Below are 17260 nucleotides of genomic sequence, written 5' to 3' on the forward strand. Positions count from 1 at the left end.
AGGTACCGCTTTCTTCTTCATGTCCTCTCTCCCAGCTTAAGGAGACCTCGGCGTTGTGGAGGTCCTTTTTAAGGGGCGCGGCCAGATCCAGGCCCCGCCCCGTTCTGTGACGCACAGGGTGGTGCGCTAGGGGCCGGGAGTAGGGGGTGGGGCTGGATTTAGTAGGGGGACCTGCGGGCCGGGGTCGCCTCCCGTCGCGTGTGCCGGCTCTTCTCCCTCCGTCGATTCGGAGGAGCCGGGACGACCTCGGTCTCCAGCGTCTCCGGTGAACTGACGCGGGGGTGGCGGCCGGGATGGTGGTGCTGGGCTTACTGCAAGCGGGCAGGTTGGTGCTGGAGCAGGCTATGGAGCAAGTAACAGGCGGCAGCCTCCTATCCATGCTACTCATTGCCTGCGCCTTCACGCTCAGCCTGGTCTACCTGCTCCGCCTCGCCGTCGGCCACCTGGCCCCACTGCCGGCTGGGGCGGTACGTGCACCCCCAGGGGTTCTGGAGGGGGACGCTGCGACCAGGGCGACCGAAGGGCTAGCCGGGGTCTGGGACCGCGGTGGTGCTGGGCTGGGCAGTGGCGGCGGGCGCGCTGGGGGTCGGGAATGGGGTGGGGGTGGGGGAGGGTGGCAGCGGCACTGATGCTGGTGGCGCTGGCGGTCGCGACTGCCTTGACCTTGCTGGGCTTGCTGCTGGGCGCCGCGATGTCGGTCGCGTTTCTGGTGGTGGCCGCGTGTCTGGTCCTGGCTGGGGTCGTGCTTGCCTCGATTGTGGTCGTAGTGCTGGCAGTGTTGGCCAAGGCACTGGTGGCCCTAATGGCCACGGCCGGATCCGCTGGCTGCGGCCCTGGCTGTGGCGCTGAGCGTCCGGTTGGCTGTGCTGGCCGCCGCAGGGGGTGTTTCGGGCCTGGTGGGGGCCCTGGTGGTGATGCTTTTGGCAGCTTCGGCCATGCTGGCCGTCATCCTTGTGGCTACCCTTGTGTGGTTCAGTGTCCTGTGGGCTGTGTCATTACCCCTAATGGCGATTTACATTAGTATGAAAGGAGCTATGTTCAGTTTGGTAGAGTGAGAGTGACTGGAGTGTTGTAGGGACCTTCCTATGATGCTAATAAAATACCAGATCCTCTAACTTAGTGGCTTTACTGACCACTAGCTTCATGCTTCCCTAATACATTTGATGAAGGCATCCTTAGCCAGACAAACCAAGTAGCTTTTAAAACGACCCTTTTACTGACAATGGAATATACAGACTATTGACCAAGTAGTTTTAAAAATTATTTTTGTTTGAACCATAATAGGCATGAGGCAGTGTGGTTTTTTTTCTGGCAGTTTTTTTTTCCTACATGTGGTATTTTTGAGGAAGTGTTATTTGTCTTTGGAAAGACAAAGGCAACTTTAGCGTTTTAAGATTGTTGCTGCTATTGTCCAAAAGAGTGAGATTGTAGAGCTCCTTACTATTTGAGACCACGAAAGATATGAGGAGTATTATCCTTTTTTTATCATTCCAAGTTTGATTTCCAGGAGACTTGATGTTGTAATCTGCAGGTCTCATTTTGGGGCATCTGAAGTACCTTTTATAGTGTGTGCTAAAATGCTCCTGCTAGAACTGATGTAGAATCAATAGATCTAGATCATTTGTTGAGAGAAGCATGAAATGTGTTCTGTTTACTGATCAGTGTAGCTTCTTAAACATTTCCCTTCTTTCCCTCACGTTACTTTGTCTTTTTCCCTACCTTCTTTAGTCAAGATTTTGGGACTAAAATTGTGAGTGGTAGTAGAAATAAGTGGTGAAGAAACCATAGTTTGACTTTTCTGGTTTTTTCTACTAATGATTAGGATAGTTGCCTAGAGCCACTAATAATACTGGGCATATTCTAGAAAGTGTTCAGCATTTATAATTGCAATGCCTTGGTGTTTGTCTAGTCGTTTATCTTACACTAGGCTTTGAGTTTCTGCTTTTTTTTTTGCGGTACGCGGGCCTCTCACTGTTGTGGCCTCTCCCGTTGCGGAGCATAGGCTCCGGACGCGCAGGCTCAGCGGCCACGGCTCATGGGCCCAGCCGCTCTGGGGCATGTGGGATCTTCCCGGACCGGGGCACGAACCCGTGTCCCCTTCATTGGCAGGTGGACTCTCAACCCCTGCGCCACCAGGGAAGCCCTCTGCTCTTTTTATTATGGCTGTTCTGCTAAGGTATTTGCGGTTTGTTTGTTGTTAAGTTACTTTTGGTGCTGCTTCTTTTGGTAACTTTTTAATATTAAGGACAAGTTTCTTTTTTTTTTTAGTCATGAAACTAAACTGAATGTTTTGTAATAGGAAATGTAAACTGGAAGGTTTTGTTTTGTTTTGTTTTCTCTTGTAGAAAAGTCCACCATATATTTTCTCTCCAGTTCCATTCCTTGGACATGCTATAGCATTTGGGAAAAGTCCAGTTGAATTCCTAGAAAAAGCATATGAGAAGGTAAGTCTTCCAAATCATTAGAGGAAAATAAGTGAGTGCTTTTCCAATTTTCTTTTAAACGGCAGAACATTAAAAAAACGTGTAATCTTACACTTATTCCCAGTATAGGAAACCGATAAAATTGGAGCTGCTCTGGTTTAAGAGCTGGAGGGGCCTTGGAGACCCTTTTATGTTCTTCCATGTCCTGGGATGATCTCTGAGGAAATCTAGTTCTGGCAACGATGGTTTAAAAACCACTGGCCTCAATTTTGTATTCACTGATCATAGTTAAAATTGATACTAATTGACCCTTCTTTTTCTTAACCATGCGTCTGTGGAATTTTCTAACCCGCTCTACATGTCTTCTGTGACTTCACTTCCACTTGGGTGACCCACACAGCACTGTGGCCCCTCAAATCTTTGCCCCTCTCCTCCCCGATGAGCTTTCTCGTACCAGTTCAGCCATTTGCTCCACAGTGCCGCTTTGGACTTGTCACTCTTACCTGTTTTACCTCCACAGTATTAATTTAGACACCCTATTCTCAGAGCACAACTACTTCTCCTGGTTAGCCTCTCCAGCTCCTTCCATTATAACGATTCTTTGACCTCATTAGATGGTCCAGTCCACTGTTCCACTTACTTTGTCCTGCTCCATCAGCCTTCTTTATGTTCCTTCTTTTTACACTTTGGGACCATGATCTATCATTTCAGTTACACTCTCGCCAGTACCTTAAATTTCCTTGCCCCTGGCTGTTCGTTGTGCTTTACCTGGTAAAAATCCAACCTTGGAGGGAGCCTAATAGTCATTTTTCCTTCCTTGTACCAGATTAGGTCCTTCTGATTCCGTGATTGCCTACCTTGAATGAACTTTGAACACTGCTCAACAGTCCTATTATCTTTCTGTGGTTGGCTTACTTTCCCACTCAGCACAATGACTATTCAAACGTTCACTTTTTGAAACTTCTAAATCTTCCTACCTCTCTCTATTAAAGCAGATGACTTTGTCTCCTTTGTAAAGAGAGATTAAAAACCATCCGGTGGGAACTCCCTCATGTTCCCAATTTCAAACATACAAATCTACTTACAGCAATATGTATACAAAATAGTATTCTCTTTTCTTCCTATTACATTAATAATTCTAAAACACTTAACTTTGTGCAGTACTTAGTGCTTTATATATATTATCTCACTGAAGCTCCACAAAAATACTTTCAGGTATATCCATTTTATAGATGACAAAACTGAGAAACTGGTTATTTAATTTGTTCTTGGGCTCACTGCTAGCTAGTGACCAAGCCAGGATTAATACATGGTCTGATATCTGAGTCTGTGCTTTTTTTTTTTTTTTTTTTTTTTTGCATTACGCGGGCCTCTCACTGTTGTGGCCTCTCCCGTTGCGGAGCACAGGCTCCGGACGCGCAGGCTCAGCAGCCATGGCTCACGGGCCCAGCCGCTCTGCGGCATGTGGGATCCTCCCGGACTGGGGCACGAACCCGTGTCCCCTGCATCGGTAGGCAGACTCTCAACCACTGCGCCACCAGGGAAGCCCTGAGTCTGTGCTTTTAATGATGATGTTAATACTACTAAAAATAATAGAAACCACTTACATTATATTTACAATGGCCAATGCACTGTTTTCTTTTATGTATATATAATATAGGATGACATGAGATATATATATATATATATATATATATATATATATATCATGGTATATATATAAAAAATATATGTATATACTTAATCTTGACAACAGTTCTGTGAAGTAGGCATTATTATTATTATTCCCATTTTATAGGTGAGGGAAACTGAAGCGCTTCTCTTGGCCACTCAGTCTCCTCTCATGTCCCTCCCCCTGCAGTGAGTTGTCTGTACTTAGTCCCTATTTCCACACGTCCTACTTACCTACTTTTTAGTCCACTCTAGTCTGTCTTTTAGCCCCTTCACTAATGAGCTCCATGTCCTAATCCAATGAACTTGACTTCTCAGCTCTATTTGTCAGTGATGACCACTCCCTCCTTAAATGTGGCTTCTCTCATTTTTTCTTCTACTTCTGTGACTACTTCTTCTCTAACTCATTTGTGGGCTCACGCCTGGCCATTTACTGTTGGGGTTCACTGAGGTTTGGTCCTTGGCCTTTATTCTTTCCTAGATGATCTTGTCTCTACCTGCAGCTTCAGTTATTAGCCAGATATAGATAACACCCAAATTAATGTCTCTGGTTCAGGTCTCTTCCCTGATCTTCAGACCAGGATATCCACCTCCCACATGATTCTTTCTTAGTTGACCAAAGGCACCTGAAATCCAACATTTTAAAAGTCTGACCCTTGATGTTTCTCTCTCCAATCCTGGTTGTCCTATTTGCTTCTCTCACCATTGTTCTCCCAGTTTTGCAATGTGCCAGAGGCCTAGGGGTCATTCTTGATACTTCTCCATCCATCAATCCATTGCCAAGTCTGCAGGTTCTCTCTTCAAAATACTTCTGTATCCATCTGCTTCTGATCTCCACTGCTCCTCCATTACCTTGTCCCAAGTATTCATCATCAGGTTCCTGTAACAGGCTCACTGGTCCTCTGGCTTTCCTTTAGCTCCTGTCCCTCTCTCCTCTCCATACAGGAGCCAGAGGGATCTTTCTTTTAAAATATGCACAGATTAGTCTCTTTCCCATGCAGTTAAAAAATCTTCCATCACATTTCATTGCTTGCAAGGATAAAACTTCCTGAATATGGCTTACGAGGCTCTGTATGGTCTCAGCCCTACCAGACTCTGCCCTCATCTCATCCTTTCCCTCTCTTTCTCTCACCTTTAGGACCTTTGTGCATGCTCAGCCATCAGGCTAACTGCTACCATCCTTCAGGTCTCAGCTCAGGTGTCTTTTTCTCTTTGTAGTCTCCCTTTGATCATTCTCTCATCGCAGAGTTGCTTTCTGTTGTGTAGTACTTCTCACATTTGCAGTTTTACATTTGTTAATGTGATTATTTGATCAAGTTGTATCTTTTTCAATAGACTAAGTTTCATGAGTCACAGACAGTATTTTTGTTCATGATTGTATCCCCAGTGCCTACAGTCTGCAATAGTAATCAGAAAACTGCAAAGTATTTAACACTTAACTTGATAAACAAAAAATTAAAAAATGAAATCATTCAGTGTTGGTGAGATAGTGGTAACACTGAAAACTAAATAAACTTCTGGTGTCTTCATATAGCAAGTACTGTAGGAAAGGTCATATCCTTTGGCTACTCCTGTAAATTTATCTTTAACCAAAGGGGAAAAAAATCTATATTCTCAGAGATATTCATTATATAATTATCTATAATAAGTAAAAAATGGACACATCAACCATAGTGAAAGAACAGTTAACATATGATGTCTGTGTAAAAGATATAAAATATTTTCAACATAAATAGTGAAAAAAGCAGAGTGGAAAGTTTTATTTATATTTTATTTGCAACTGAATGAAATAATTTGGACAAAGACTGGGGGAAGAATTGTATTAAGGTTTATGAATGTTTTAATTTTCAGCAATGTAGTATTTTGTTATTTAAGATGAGTGTCTTAGCACTGCAGATTTTTTGGTAACATCACTATGGGTACTTTTCTCACTTTAGTATGGACCTGTATTTAGTTTTACCATGGTGGGCAAGACGTTTACCTACCTTCTGGGGAGTGATGCTGCTGCACTGCTTTTTAATAGTAAAAATGAAGACTTGAATGCAGAAGATGTCTACAGTCGTCTGACAACACCTGTGTTTGGGAAGGGAGTTGCCTATGATGTGCCTAATCCAGTAGGTGACACTGTTATCTTGAAGAAAGACAAATCTATACTATAATATTTATAGCTAGTAGTGTAAATTATATATCTAAGGTATAGAAGCAATTTATTCTTTGACTCAAAAATCTGAAGAATCATGAGACAGTTAAAAGAAGGAAAACCATGGGTAGCTGACAAAGAATGGGTATTTTGTCTTATAGTTGCTGGCATGGACTAAGCAATTTTAAAGGGCTTCCTGTACAAAGAAATAGAGTCAACGAGAACTTAGTGTATTGGGATTTGATCTGAGCGAGTAAGAAGAAAAATCCCATTACTTCATCAGGAGGGCCTCCTACCTTCCTACTCCCACCTGAAATTTTAGCATAAGAGCTCTTTTGAGCTAGAGATTGTTGGCTTTAGAAGTTTGTGTGATTTCTTTCCTCCCCCAAAGTCAAATATTAAAGTGCTGCAATTTGATGTAAAATGCAAATCAGATAATTAGCCCAATTACTTGTTGTGGGCTCTGGCTGTGAACGTACCATGCATTACCCAATACCCTAGTATAGCAGGTAAGAATTGACATTGTTGCTTCTGGGGATTGAGGAGGTGTGGGCGAATGAATAGCTCTCCTCAAGACCAAAAGCAAGAGCCTTGGGCAATCCTTCTGGTTGGATATAGCTATTCATTTTCCACACAGCTTATCAGATTCTTAAAATAGAACTGCCCCAAAGGGCTAAAACCATTCTTAGTCTTAGTGTGAATTTATTCCGACTGTATTACATTCTAATTAAACTTTTGGAAGATAGCATAAGTGAGGAATGGTATTTGTTTGGGAATAGATGGGAGAATGTGAAGGAGGATAAAAATTAGCAAAGGGTAATGGACTTTTGGGAGATTGTGTTGGCATCTGGGTTGGGTTGGAAGACTAGACTATAACAGAATAGGACTAGTGAGCCGTGGAGTCAGGAGTGGGGAAAGCGTGTATGTATAGAAAGCAAGGCAGGAAGTGGGATTCCTAATTTATCATTTGTCTTGGGCCTGCATAGCAAGTGTCTTCTACGTGTTACTTCAGATATATGCATAGGTGCTTTAAATTTCCCATATCTGGTGTGTAGTTAAGAAAATTATTCTTATTTTTATTTTCAATTTTTCAGAAGATTGTTTTCTTTGAGTGTTAAAGAGTTATAATAACCCAAATGAATCTTATGATAAAACAAAGTTGTGTTTTAATTCTTATATACCCTTAATATTTTGAAGGTTTTCTTGGAGCAGAAGAAAATGTTAAAAAGCGGTCTTAACATAGCCCACTTTAGACAGCATGTTTCTATAATTGAAAAAGAAACAAAGGAGTACTTTCAAAGTTGGGGAGAAAGTGGAGAAAAAAGTAAGCAAAATGTTTTGGTTTTGCATTTGTCCTAATATGTCTACTTTTCTGTGACTAGAAATCTTAAGAGTGTATGTGTATGTGTGTGTGTGCGTGTGTGTGTGTGTAAAAAGCAAACTACACCATATGTAAAACCACCTTAGATTTAATGAAATGAACATGTTATGATTACCGTGGAGTTAAAAGACCTGAGAGGAAGTGATTACAGTAAGTCCCCTACATACGAACCTTCAAGTTGCGAACTTTCAAAGATGTGATTGTGCGCTGTATGCCAGCTGTTGTACTGTACTACTGTACTTCTCAAGGTACTGTACTGTAAGATTAAAAATGTTTTCTTTATTTTTTGTGTTTGATGTATTATTTGTGTGAAAAGTATTATAAACCTATTACAGTGCAGTACTATATAGTGGATTGTGTTAGTTGGGTACCTAGGCTAATTTTGTTGGACTTACGGACAAATTGGACTAACAAATACACCCTCGGAACAGAAGTTGTTTGTATGTAGGGGACTTACTGTATTGCTGCTCATTTAGCAAAACCTTAAAATGGGTTAATTAATGTGTGTATTATTTAGCTCATTTATGTGAATAATATAAAAATGATTCATAATTGAATTTTGAAATAAACTGAGTGTAAAACTTACATTCAAGGTCATTTTAATATAATAAATTAAAAATTTTGAACTCCCAATGGGCAAGTAGAAGTCTAAATGACTTAATTATGTATGTATTACATTATTTTTCTCCTATTGTATGGGAATGATTTATTCCAAGAAAAATAAATTTAAATACATAAGCTTACTGTACCACCAAAAGTGTGATTTTAGCTGTTCCCAATAGAAATCTTTAAAAAATGTATTGTATGCTTTCTCGCATTATATAGGGAGTATATTGAATGTAACTTAAAATTCTTTGGATTCTGTGAATCCAGTTTTTATATTGGACTGCAGTAATTGTTGCCTTCAGAGACAATTGTCATACTCATAGCAGGAAGCAACATCTGCCTACAGGGCAATAAGACCTCTGTGTAGGTCACCACATTCTGGGTCTGGTCTTCAGCTTCTGTAAAAGGTCCAGAACCTGGTTTTATTTAATATACCTAAAGTTCATGGGACATATTTCCTATTCTACAAGAAGCTGATTGATGCATGAACTAGAACTCCAACTGAATAAATACAAGTGAGATATAATTATGGCACCAAGAACCCCAGAATATTTGCTGAACTTCTCTTTTTTGGCAATCTAATTGGAAAGCCAAATGATAACTGGAAGTTCGTTTGGTGAACATGGAATTAAAGGACAGGATATTGATTGGGTAATTTTTATGACTTTTAAAGTGTCACCCAGATGTGCTTGCCTGATGCATCTGTCTCTAATGTTTGGATATACAAGTTGGTGGTTACAGTCTTCTTTTATGTGTGGTCAAGACTTCAGTTTTTTTCTGACCTTTGAGTTTCCCACTTTTCAGGTTTTTTCCCACTTTTGACCTGGGGAATAATCCATTCTTCAGTCTTTGGACTGCTATTCCTTGGAAAGCACCTTATTATTGTCCCCATATGCACTAAATAACCTTTTTACTGCCTTTATTATACTGTGATCTGGAACTCAGATAGCCACATTCATTTTTTTTTAATTCATTTTTATCTTCATTTTATCTTTTCAAGATGAAGGGCTCATGAGTATGAGTGAGGTTTTAGATACCTTTGTGGCATCTATTTTGGCTGTCCAGAGAGGTGGAGTGCCTTCCATCATTTGGTTTCTTGCCTCTCTTTGTTGTAGCCACATATTTATAGGCTTTTTTTGATGGTATGAATAGGATCTTGTTGGTTCCTAAGTTAAGTTTTTATTCTCATTTCCTTCACGATACTTTTATATCTCTAAGAAAACAGAACATTTCAAAAGAATTTTTGGCAAAAGTAATGAGAATGATCTTTTTCCCTCTAGATTTGTTTGTAGCTCTTTCTGAGCTCATAATTTTAACAGCTAGCCATTGTTTACATGGAAAGGAAATCAGAAGTCAACTCAATGAGAAGGTGGCACAACTGTATGCAGATTTGGATGGAGGTTTTAGCCACGCAGCCTGGCTCTTGCCAGGCTGGCTCCCTTTGCCTAGTTTCAGGTATGGATAAAGAAACGATACTTGGTCATTTCACTTTGTTTAATTACTGTAGTGTTGGTTTGCTTTGTATTAACAAAGATAAAAATTAAATATAAAACCAACAAATTGGGGGAGATTATGAGCCTCCATTCTTCTGTAAGCATTCGATATTTCTTTACACAGTGAGCTTATTTAAGGTAAGTTTCAGTTAATTAGAAAGGTAATTTGTTGTCTATCTGTTCCGATATTTTAAAACCTACTTATCTCACATATTCCGTGTACTCAGGATGGTTTTTCAACTCTACCTAAAAGTGTTACAGCCTTTCTAAGCACTTGTTTGAAAGTATTTGACTAATTTGTAGTACATTGTGAAGTTTGTTTTGAAGTATTAGTACCTTTCTTTAATTTTCTCTTTGTCTCCTTGACAGCTCTATTGTTATCTCCTTAAGAGCAGGGATCATCTATGATACAGAGAAACATTGCTCATAGAGCTTGACGAGTAGCTTAGTGTCTTGCATATTAGTAGTCTCTCTGTGCCTTTGTTGATTCATTTCTGTTCAGGTGAAAAATGGGGATTTATTCTAATGCTAAATCCTGCAGAAGAACCAGAGTGACTCTGTCTGCTTCAAGAATTAATTTGGTTAAAATTGGAATTTCATGTTAATGTAAAAGAGTATTCTGCTTTCTCTTAAACTGGAAAATGGTTATAACGGAATAATCATTTGAGTCTTATTTTAGACCTTTAGTTAGAACACAGGTGGTGTGTAAAGAATCAGGGATATGTATGTTAAAACACATTTCCTGCCTTTAAGGACCTTAGAAATACCTAACAATATAAGATTTTCATGGCTTCTTTTTTTTCTCTTGGTTCTGAGTTTTGTCAGTTTGATGCCTGAAAGTATTACCTTATTTTTTAAAGTCATTTTCATGTTTGAATTACAGACGCAGGGACAGAGCTCATCGAGAGATCAAGAATATTTTCTATAAGGCAATCCAGAAACGCAGAGAATCAGGAGAAAAAATTGATGACATTCTCCAGACTTTACTAGATTCTACTTACAAGTAAGAGCTCTTCAGGTCACATATTAAACTGAAGCAGGAAATTTTTTTATACATTAAAACAGTTAAATAATATGTACATTTAAAAAGTAATAATGCTGGCAAAATTAGTAGCTGTGACCTTTGAACTTTTTTAATGGATGAGACATGAATTACCGGGATCCTGTGCCTTACTAGAATCCCAGTACTGTGCATGGTGAAAAGTTTGCTAGTAAACCTCAATGAAGTCTTTTGTAACCAGTATCATATTTTCTATTGGTCTGTCTCTTTTCCCTAAAGGAAAAAAAAAAAATTCTGACTTGTGATGGGCAAATGCAAGAGAAAAATTCATTCATTTTGACCCTTTATATAAAGGTTGAGACATGAAATGTGTCTGCCAAATGTTAAATTTATGTATGCGGTCCATTCTTTAGGGATGGGCATCCTTTGACAGATGATGAAGTAGCAGGCATGCTTATTGGACTGCTCTTGGCGGGGCAGCATACATCCTCAACTACCAGCGCCTGGATGGGCTTCTTTTTGGCCAGAGACAAAACACTTCAAGCAAAATGTTACTTAGAACAGAAAACAGTCTGTGGAGAGAATCTGCCTCCCTTAACTTATGACCAGGTTTGTTGGATTTTCAGTTTCATTGCTGCCTCTGACACTGAGTATGTGTGGCTAATTTTTAAAGGGGACAATTTGGGATTTTCTATATACTATAGATTAAATTGATTAGATTCTTTATTTTTAGAAAATAACCCCATAGCCTTCCCTGAAATGTCCTAATGCTGGATCCAGTTTACTAGTATCCTTTTGAGGATTTTTGCATCTATATTCATAAAGGATAGTGGTCTGTAGTTTTATTGTTATGTCTTTGACAGGTTTCGGTATCAGAGTATTACTGGTCTCAGAGAATGAGTTTGGAAGCATTCCCTCCTCTTTTACTTTTTGGAAGACTTTGTGAAGGATTGGTGTTCTTTCTTTCTTACATGTCTGGTAGAATTCACCAGTGAAGCCATCTACATCTGTGCTTTCTTTGTGGGAAGTTTTTTGATTACCAATTCAATGTCTTCACTTGTTACAGGTCTATTCATATGTTCTGTTTCTTTTTAAGTCAGTTTTGGCAATTTTTGTCTTTCTAGGAATTTGTCTATTTCATCTAGGTTGCCTAATTTGTTGGCATACAATTGTTAAAGTATTCTCTTAGCATCCTTTTTATTTCTATTAGGTCAATAGTGATGTCTCTTCTTTCATTCCTGATTTTAGTAACTTTTAAAGTGATAGCTTAATTGATACATAATTCAGATACTATAAAATCTACCCACTTAAAGTATACAATTCACTGGTTTTTAAAATATATTCAGAATCGTGAAAGCATCATCACAATTTCATTTTAGAGTATTTACATCACTTCCAAAAGAGAGCCGGTACCCATTAGCAGTCATGCTTCATTTCCCCTGCCCCTGGCAACCACTAATCTACTCTTTGTCTCTATGGATTTGCCTATTCCGGACATTTCATATGAATGGAATCATACAATATGTGGTCTTTTGTGACTGGCTTCTTTCACTTAGCATGTTTTCAAGGTTAATCCATGTTGTAGCATGTATCAGTACTTCAATCTGTTTTATTGCCAAGTAATATTCCATCGTATGGCTGTACCACATTTACTTATCTCTTCATCAGTTGATCGACATTTGGGTTGTTTCCACCCTTTGGCTACTGTGAATAACACTGCTCTAAACATTTGTGTATAGGTTTCAAAAAAGCTGACATTGATGATTTTTGCTAATGTTTTCATTTTTTAGATGAGTGAATTTTTGGAGGTCCTTACCATGCCATTCTTCAGAGTGATCCGTTATCTTGCCTTCTTTTTCTTTACTGACCATGGACAGTAATAAAATAAGATATTCCCAGTTACCCTGAACTTGTTTGTATACTGTTGAAGTATGTTAAATATTTGTAAAACTCGGGAAATTTTTTCACTTTTTAGCTCAAGGATCTAAATTTTCTTGATCGCTGCATAAAAGAAACATTAAGACTTCGACCTCCTATAATGACCATGATGAGAATGGCCAGAACTCCTCAGGTGAGTCTCCTGGCTAGATCTTTTCCTCTGTGCCCCCAGTTGTTATTTATCAAAAAGACATATCATAATATCAAAGAGAATTTTTTAAATTAAAAAAGTAGAATAATCACTTCTACATAATTTTCAGTTTTACATATTTTAAATGTATAAATATTTTTACATAATTGCAGACAGTATACATGCTCATCTGTTCTCCCTACATTTTAATTTAACAATTAGGGTTTTTAAAAATGGAAGTATATATTTTTCTTTGTTTTTAAAATAACATATATGTTGTTGTAAAAAATTGTAACAGTGTGGAAGTGTGTAAATTGAATTATGAAAGGTTCCTTGAAATTCCACCCCTACCCCCAAGGCATTATCACTTCTTAAAATTTGTGTATATACTTCCTGCCCAATGTGTGTTATTTGGAAATCATCTTGAGTTAAAATAATTTTTAACTGGCCTATCATGTAGCCAGTTTTAAAATATATGTATATTTCCTGTATATTAATGCTTTATTACACAATGGTCTGATTATTTGTTAGAATATTTTTAAATTATCTAGTGAAATGTGTTGCTTTCATTTGTAGACTGTGGCAGGGTATACCATTCCTCCAGGACATCAGGTGTGTGTTTCTCCCACTGTCAATCAAAGACTTAAAGACTCATGGGTAGAACGTCTGGACTTTAATCCTGATCGCTACTTACAGGACAATCCAGCATCAGGAGAGAAGTTTGCTTATGTGCCATTTGGAGCTGGTAAGATGATTACATTTGACACTTGAAATGTTTGTTCTGATAACATATTTGTGCCTGTCAGAATAATCCATGTGAATTTTATTTACAAATATCTTTCCCTTTCCTCATAGGGACATTCCTGCAAACATCTGTAGGAGTGTAATCTTTGCAGGTTGGAAAAAATATTTCATTTGTACTAAAGGAAATAGTTCTGTGAATCCTTATAATGTTCTATTACCTTCTAACCTATCTAAATTTATCAGTTCTAATCTTTATAGTCCACCCTGTTTTCCCTTATAAGTATTTAAAGCTCTTTGTGAATTCTGTTTTAAAGAACCACTGGAGTTAGCACACCATTTGGGCAATTATTTCAGGCTAAATATGATGAGACAATCAGCATTACAGAAAACAGCAATGGCACGGAAGCTTTTCTGGATTGTTAGTGAACTTTTTGGTTCTCTGCCTATATATCCTGATGATAAGATGGTCTTTCAATTTGGGCAGGTTGTGCATAGGTACGCAAACCTCTGCATTTCAATTAAGATCCTAAAATAACACAGGCAGACTCTCGTTCCTCCGATAATTTCTCCATTCACTGGTACTTTGTACAGATTAAACTATATTCTATGAATTATTTGTTTTTCCAAAGAGATCATTTAAGTGACATGACATTTTTGTCATTGGTCACACCTTTTCCATACATAAACGAAAGTATAAAGTCCTTTGGGAACTTCAGATTTTAATAACTATTTAGTAAAGAAATTCAATAACGGTATATGATATAAATATCAATAAAAGAGTCATAGATTGTTCAAGTAGTTGGAAGGGGCATTAGTTCTCCAGCCCAAATTCTGCCCCATTTCTAAACTGGCAATTATCTGGCTTTTATCTGGGGTTAGTGCAGACCCCATTGGTTAACAGCTTAGTCCCACAAGACTGTCCCTCACTACTTTAGATGCCAATTACAAGTCCAGGTTGTCACCTGTTTTTCTGACCAACTGGCTATAAATTCGAGGTTCTCTAGATCCCCTCCTTGGGGTTCCATAATGTGTTAGAATGGCTCACAGAACTTAGAAAACTTTATTTACTAGACTACTGGTTTACTATAAAAGTATACAACTCAGGAATAGCGTGATTGAAGAGAAGCATAGAGCAAAGTATAAGGAAGGGGCACACAGCTGCCAAGCCCTCTGTGGGTATGCCACCCTCCCAGCACCTCCACATGTTTACTATCCTCGAAGCTCTCTGAACACTGTCCCCTGTCCTGTCCCTTCCCTGTACTTCTGTAGGGATTTTGTGGAGGCTTCATTATTACATAGGCACGATTGATTAAATCACTGGTCATTGGTGATTAATTCAACCTCCAGACCCTCTCCCTCCTGGAAGCTGGGGGATATTGCTGAAAGTTCCAACCCTCTAATCACGTGGTTGGTTCCCCTGGCAGTCACCTCATTAGCAAACTCAACTGTGGTTGAAAGGGGCTTGTTACGAATAACAAAAGGCTCTTTTCCTCTTTGACCTTTATTGCTCTTTTCACTTAAGAAATTCCACAGGTTTGAGGAGCTCCGTGCCAAGATGGAAGACTAAATACGTATTTCTTATTGCAAACCACATTATCACAGTTGCCATACCTTAGTATTGAAGTCAGATTTGAAGTCAGTTTAAGTCCTCCAACTTTGGCTCGTCTTGTTAAGGATCGCTTTGGATATCCTAGTCCTTTGGATTTCTGTATGCATTTTATAATCAGCTTGTCAGTTTTTACACGTATATGACCTTTTAAATTTTGATGTGCTGCTATTTTTGGTTTATTAAATTTCTTTTTTCTTCCATTATCATTTGTAATGGCATTTAAAGTTTTGATTGGAAGGTTCATATTAACTTTTGACTATGGCTGTCTTGGGACAGAAGTTAAGAATATTCTAGTATATTTCCAAACTAGATTATCATTGTATGTTTCAAACCTTACTTATTTTTAACCTAGATAGATAGATGTTAGGTTTCAAATAAACAGTTGGAAAAATGATTGTATAATTACCCATATGCTGTTTCCCCTAATAAGAGACATTAAAAATCTCTTGGGATTTTTATTATTTACATTCTTGTGAAAAGAATGTGTCATCTTTTTACTATAATATCTGTATATCTGCTATTCACCTTAACTGTAGATAAACAAATTTTATCACTCCAGGTTCAAAGACATGAGAAAGAATTTCAGCCAACTGTTATGGAAACGTTTTCTCTTACAGGGCGTCATCGTTGTATTGGGGAGAATTTTGCTTACGTTCAAATCAAGACAATTTGGTCCACTATGCTTCGTTTATATGAATTTGATCTCATTGATGGATATTTTCCCACTGTAAATTATACAACAATGATTCACACCCCTGAAAACCCAGTTATCCGATACAAACGAAGATCAAAATGAAAAAGGCAGCAAGGAACTAAAATGTGAAACATCACTGTAAACTGCAAAAGCATTGAAGAGAATGAAGTTTACGAAACAACTTCCAGTGTACTTTTTTTTGAGTGTGTAATTTTAAAAGACAGCCAGCTTAACTTACGGTTTTTATATTTTAACTGAATGGTTCCATCAAATCCAATGGCATTTCAGAAATTTTCCAATAGTCTTATGATGGATAAAGGAAAACTATAAATTTTTATATAGTTGGTTTCCTTTCCTTTAAGGAAATCAGGCTCATTAGTTTGGGGGGGGATCTTTGGTAATTGGCAGATTCTAAGTAACACAATTTCCAGGTATTAACTTTAGGAGTATACATAGCTCTTGGCAAGTAAGTTCAGAGTGTTCAACTCTTGTACTAGATCTGCAAGTATAAAAGCCCAGTGAAATACTTGGAAGCCTCAGATTATTCATTTGTTGGGCAATGTATGTATGTGTAAGGATGGGTGGGTAGGGAATAAACTCACCTTTAAAGCCTTGGATCAAAGAGAATCCTATTGTTTTGGGATGATGATATTTAGCAATGATGGAGCTATATTGTAGGAAAATATATTTGAAATAACCAGAAGCACTGTTTGTAGGAAATTGAGATCTATGACAATGACTAATTATTGTTTTTCCTAAAAAATAATTAATGAAAGACTGCTTGTGTAACTTGATCTAATTACTAAATATTACATATTTATCTGTTTGATAAATTTGTATCTGGTTCCACATAGTTGCATCTGTGTGGAAGTCCAAAATAAAGTCCTTGAGGGATGTTTTGTTCTTTTTGGCTCAAGGTGGTTCCTGCTTCCTCTCCAGAATCTAATTAGGGATGTTTGTTACTAGTTCTGTTAGTTTAGGTTAACAAGCTTTTTATTTTTTCTTTTTAAATAAAAAATCAGATCAGGGAATCTGGCTTTAAGATAAGGGTAATACGAAGCCGGGGTCTTGGGAGTGTATCACTGGTCAAATTCTGTGAAGCCTGAGTTCAAGAATCAACTCAAATTATAACTGGAGACGTAACTATATGATACCTGTAATTTGACCACGTACTTTGATATTACTAGATGAGGTAAACATACTTTCCCTTATGTATATTACAGTTCTGTTTAAAAGGCTGGAGGGCTCATGTTAAACTCTATTTGTGAAGCTAAAATCTGTGTTGTTGAGTTTTTCACATTAAAATTATCTTTGAGAGTATAGTCTGCATTCACAAATTGTAAAGTGTGTGGTTCAATGAGTGGAATTTAGGAATCTAGGAACTTGGATGGGAAAAAAGTTCCATCTTTATTTGTACTTATTTCAAACTGT

General features: G+C 38.3%; 1 protein-coding gene across 1 annotated transcript; it reads left to right on the forward strand.

Annotated features, from left to right (window-relative positions):
- Positions 1–290: 290 nt before the first annotated feature.
- On the forward strand, positions 291–16733 carry CYP51A1 (cytochrome P450 family 51 subfamily A member 1). The gene is made up of 10 exons (XM_079711033.1): positions 291–467; positions 2346–2444; positions 6032–6208; positions 7432–7558; positions 9502–9676; positions 10598–10717; positions 11128–11323; positions 12690–12785; positions 13359–13527; positions 15753–16733. Exons 1-10 carry the CDS (start codon positions 294–296, stop codon positions 15929–15931), a joined length of 1512 nt encoding a protein of 503 aa, XP_079567159.1. The 5' UTR covers positions 291–293; the 3' UTR covers positions 15932–16733.
- The last annotated feature ends 527 nt before the right edge of the window (positions 16734–17260 follow it).

Source organism: Hyperoodon ampullatus (assembly GCF_949752795.1).
Source record: "Hyperoodon ampullatus genome assembly, chromosome: 9".
NCBI lineage: Eukaryota > Metazoa > Chordata > Mammalia > Artiodactyla > Ziphiidae > Hyperoodon > Hyperoodon ampullatus.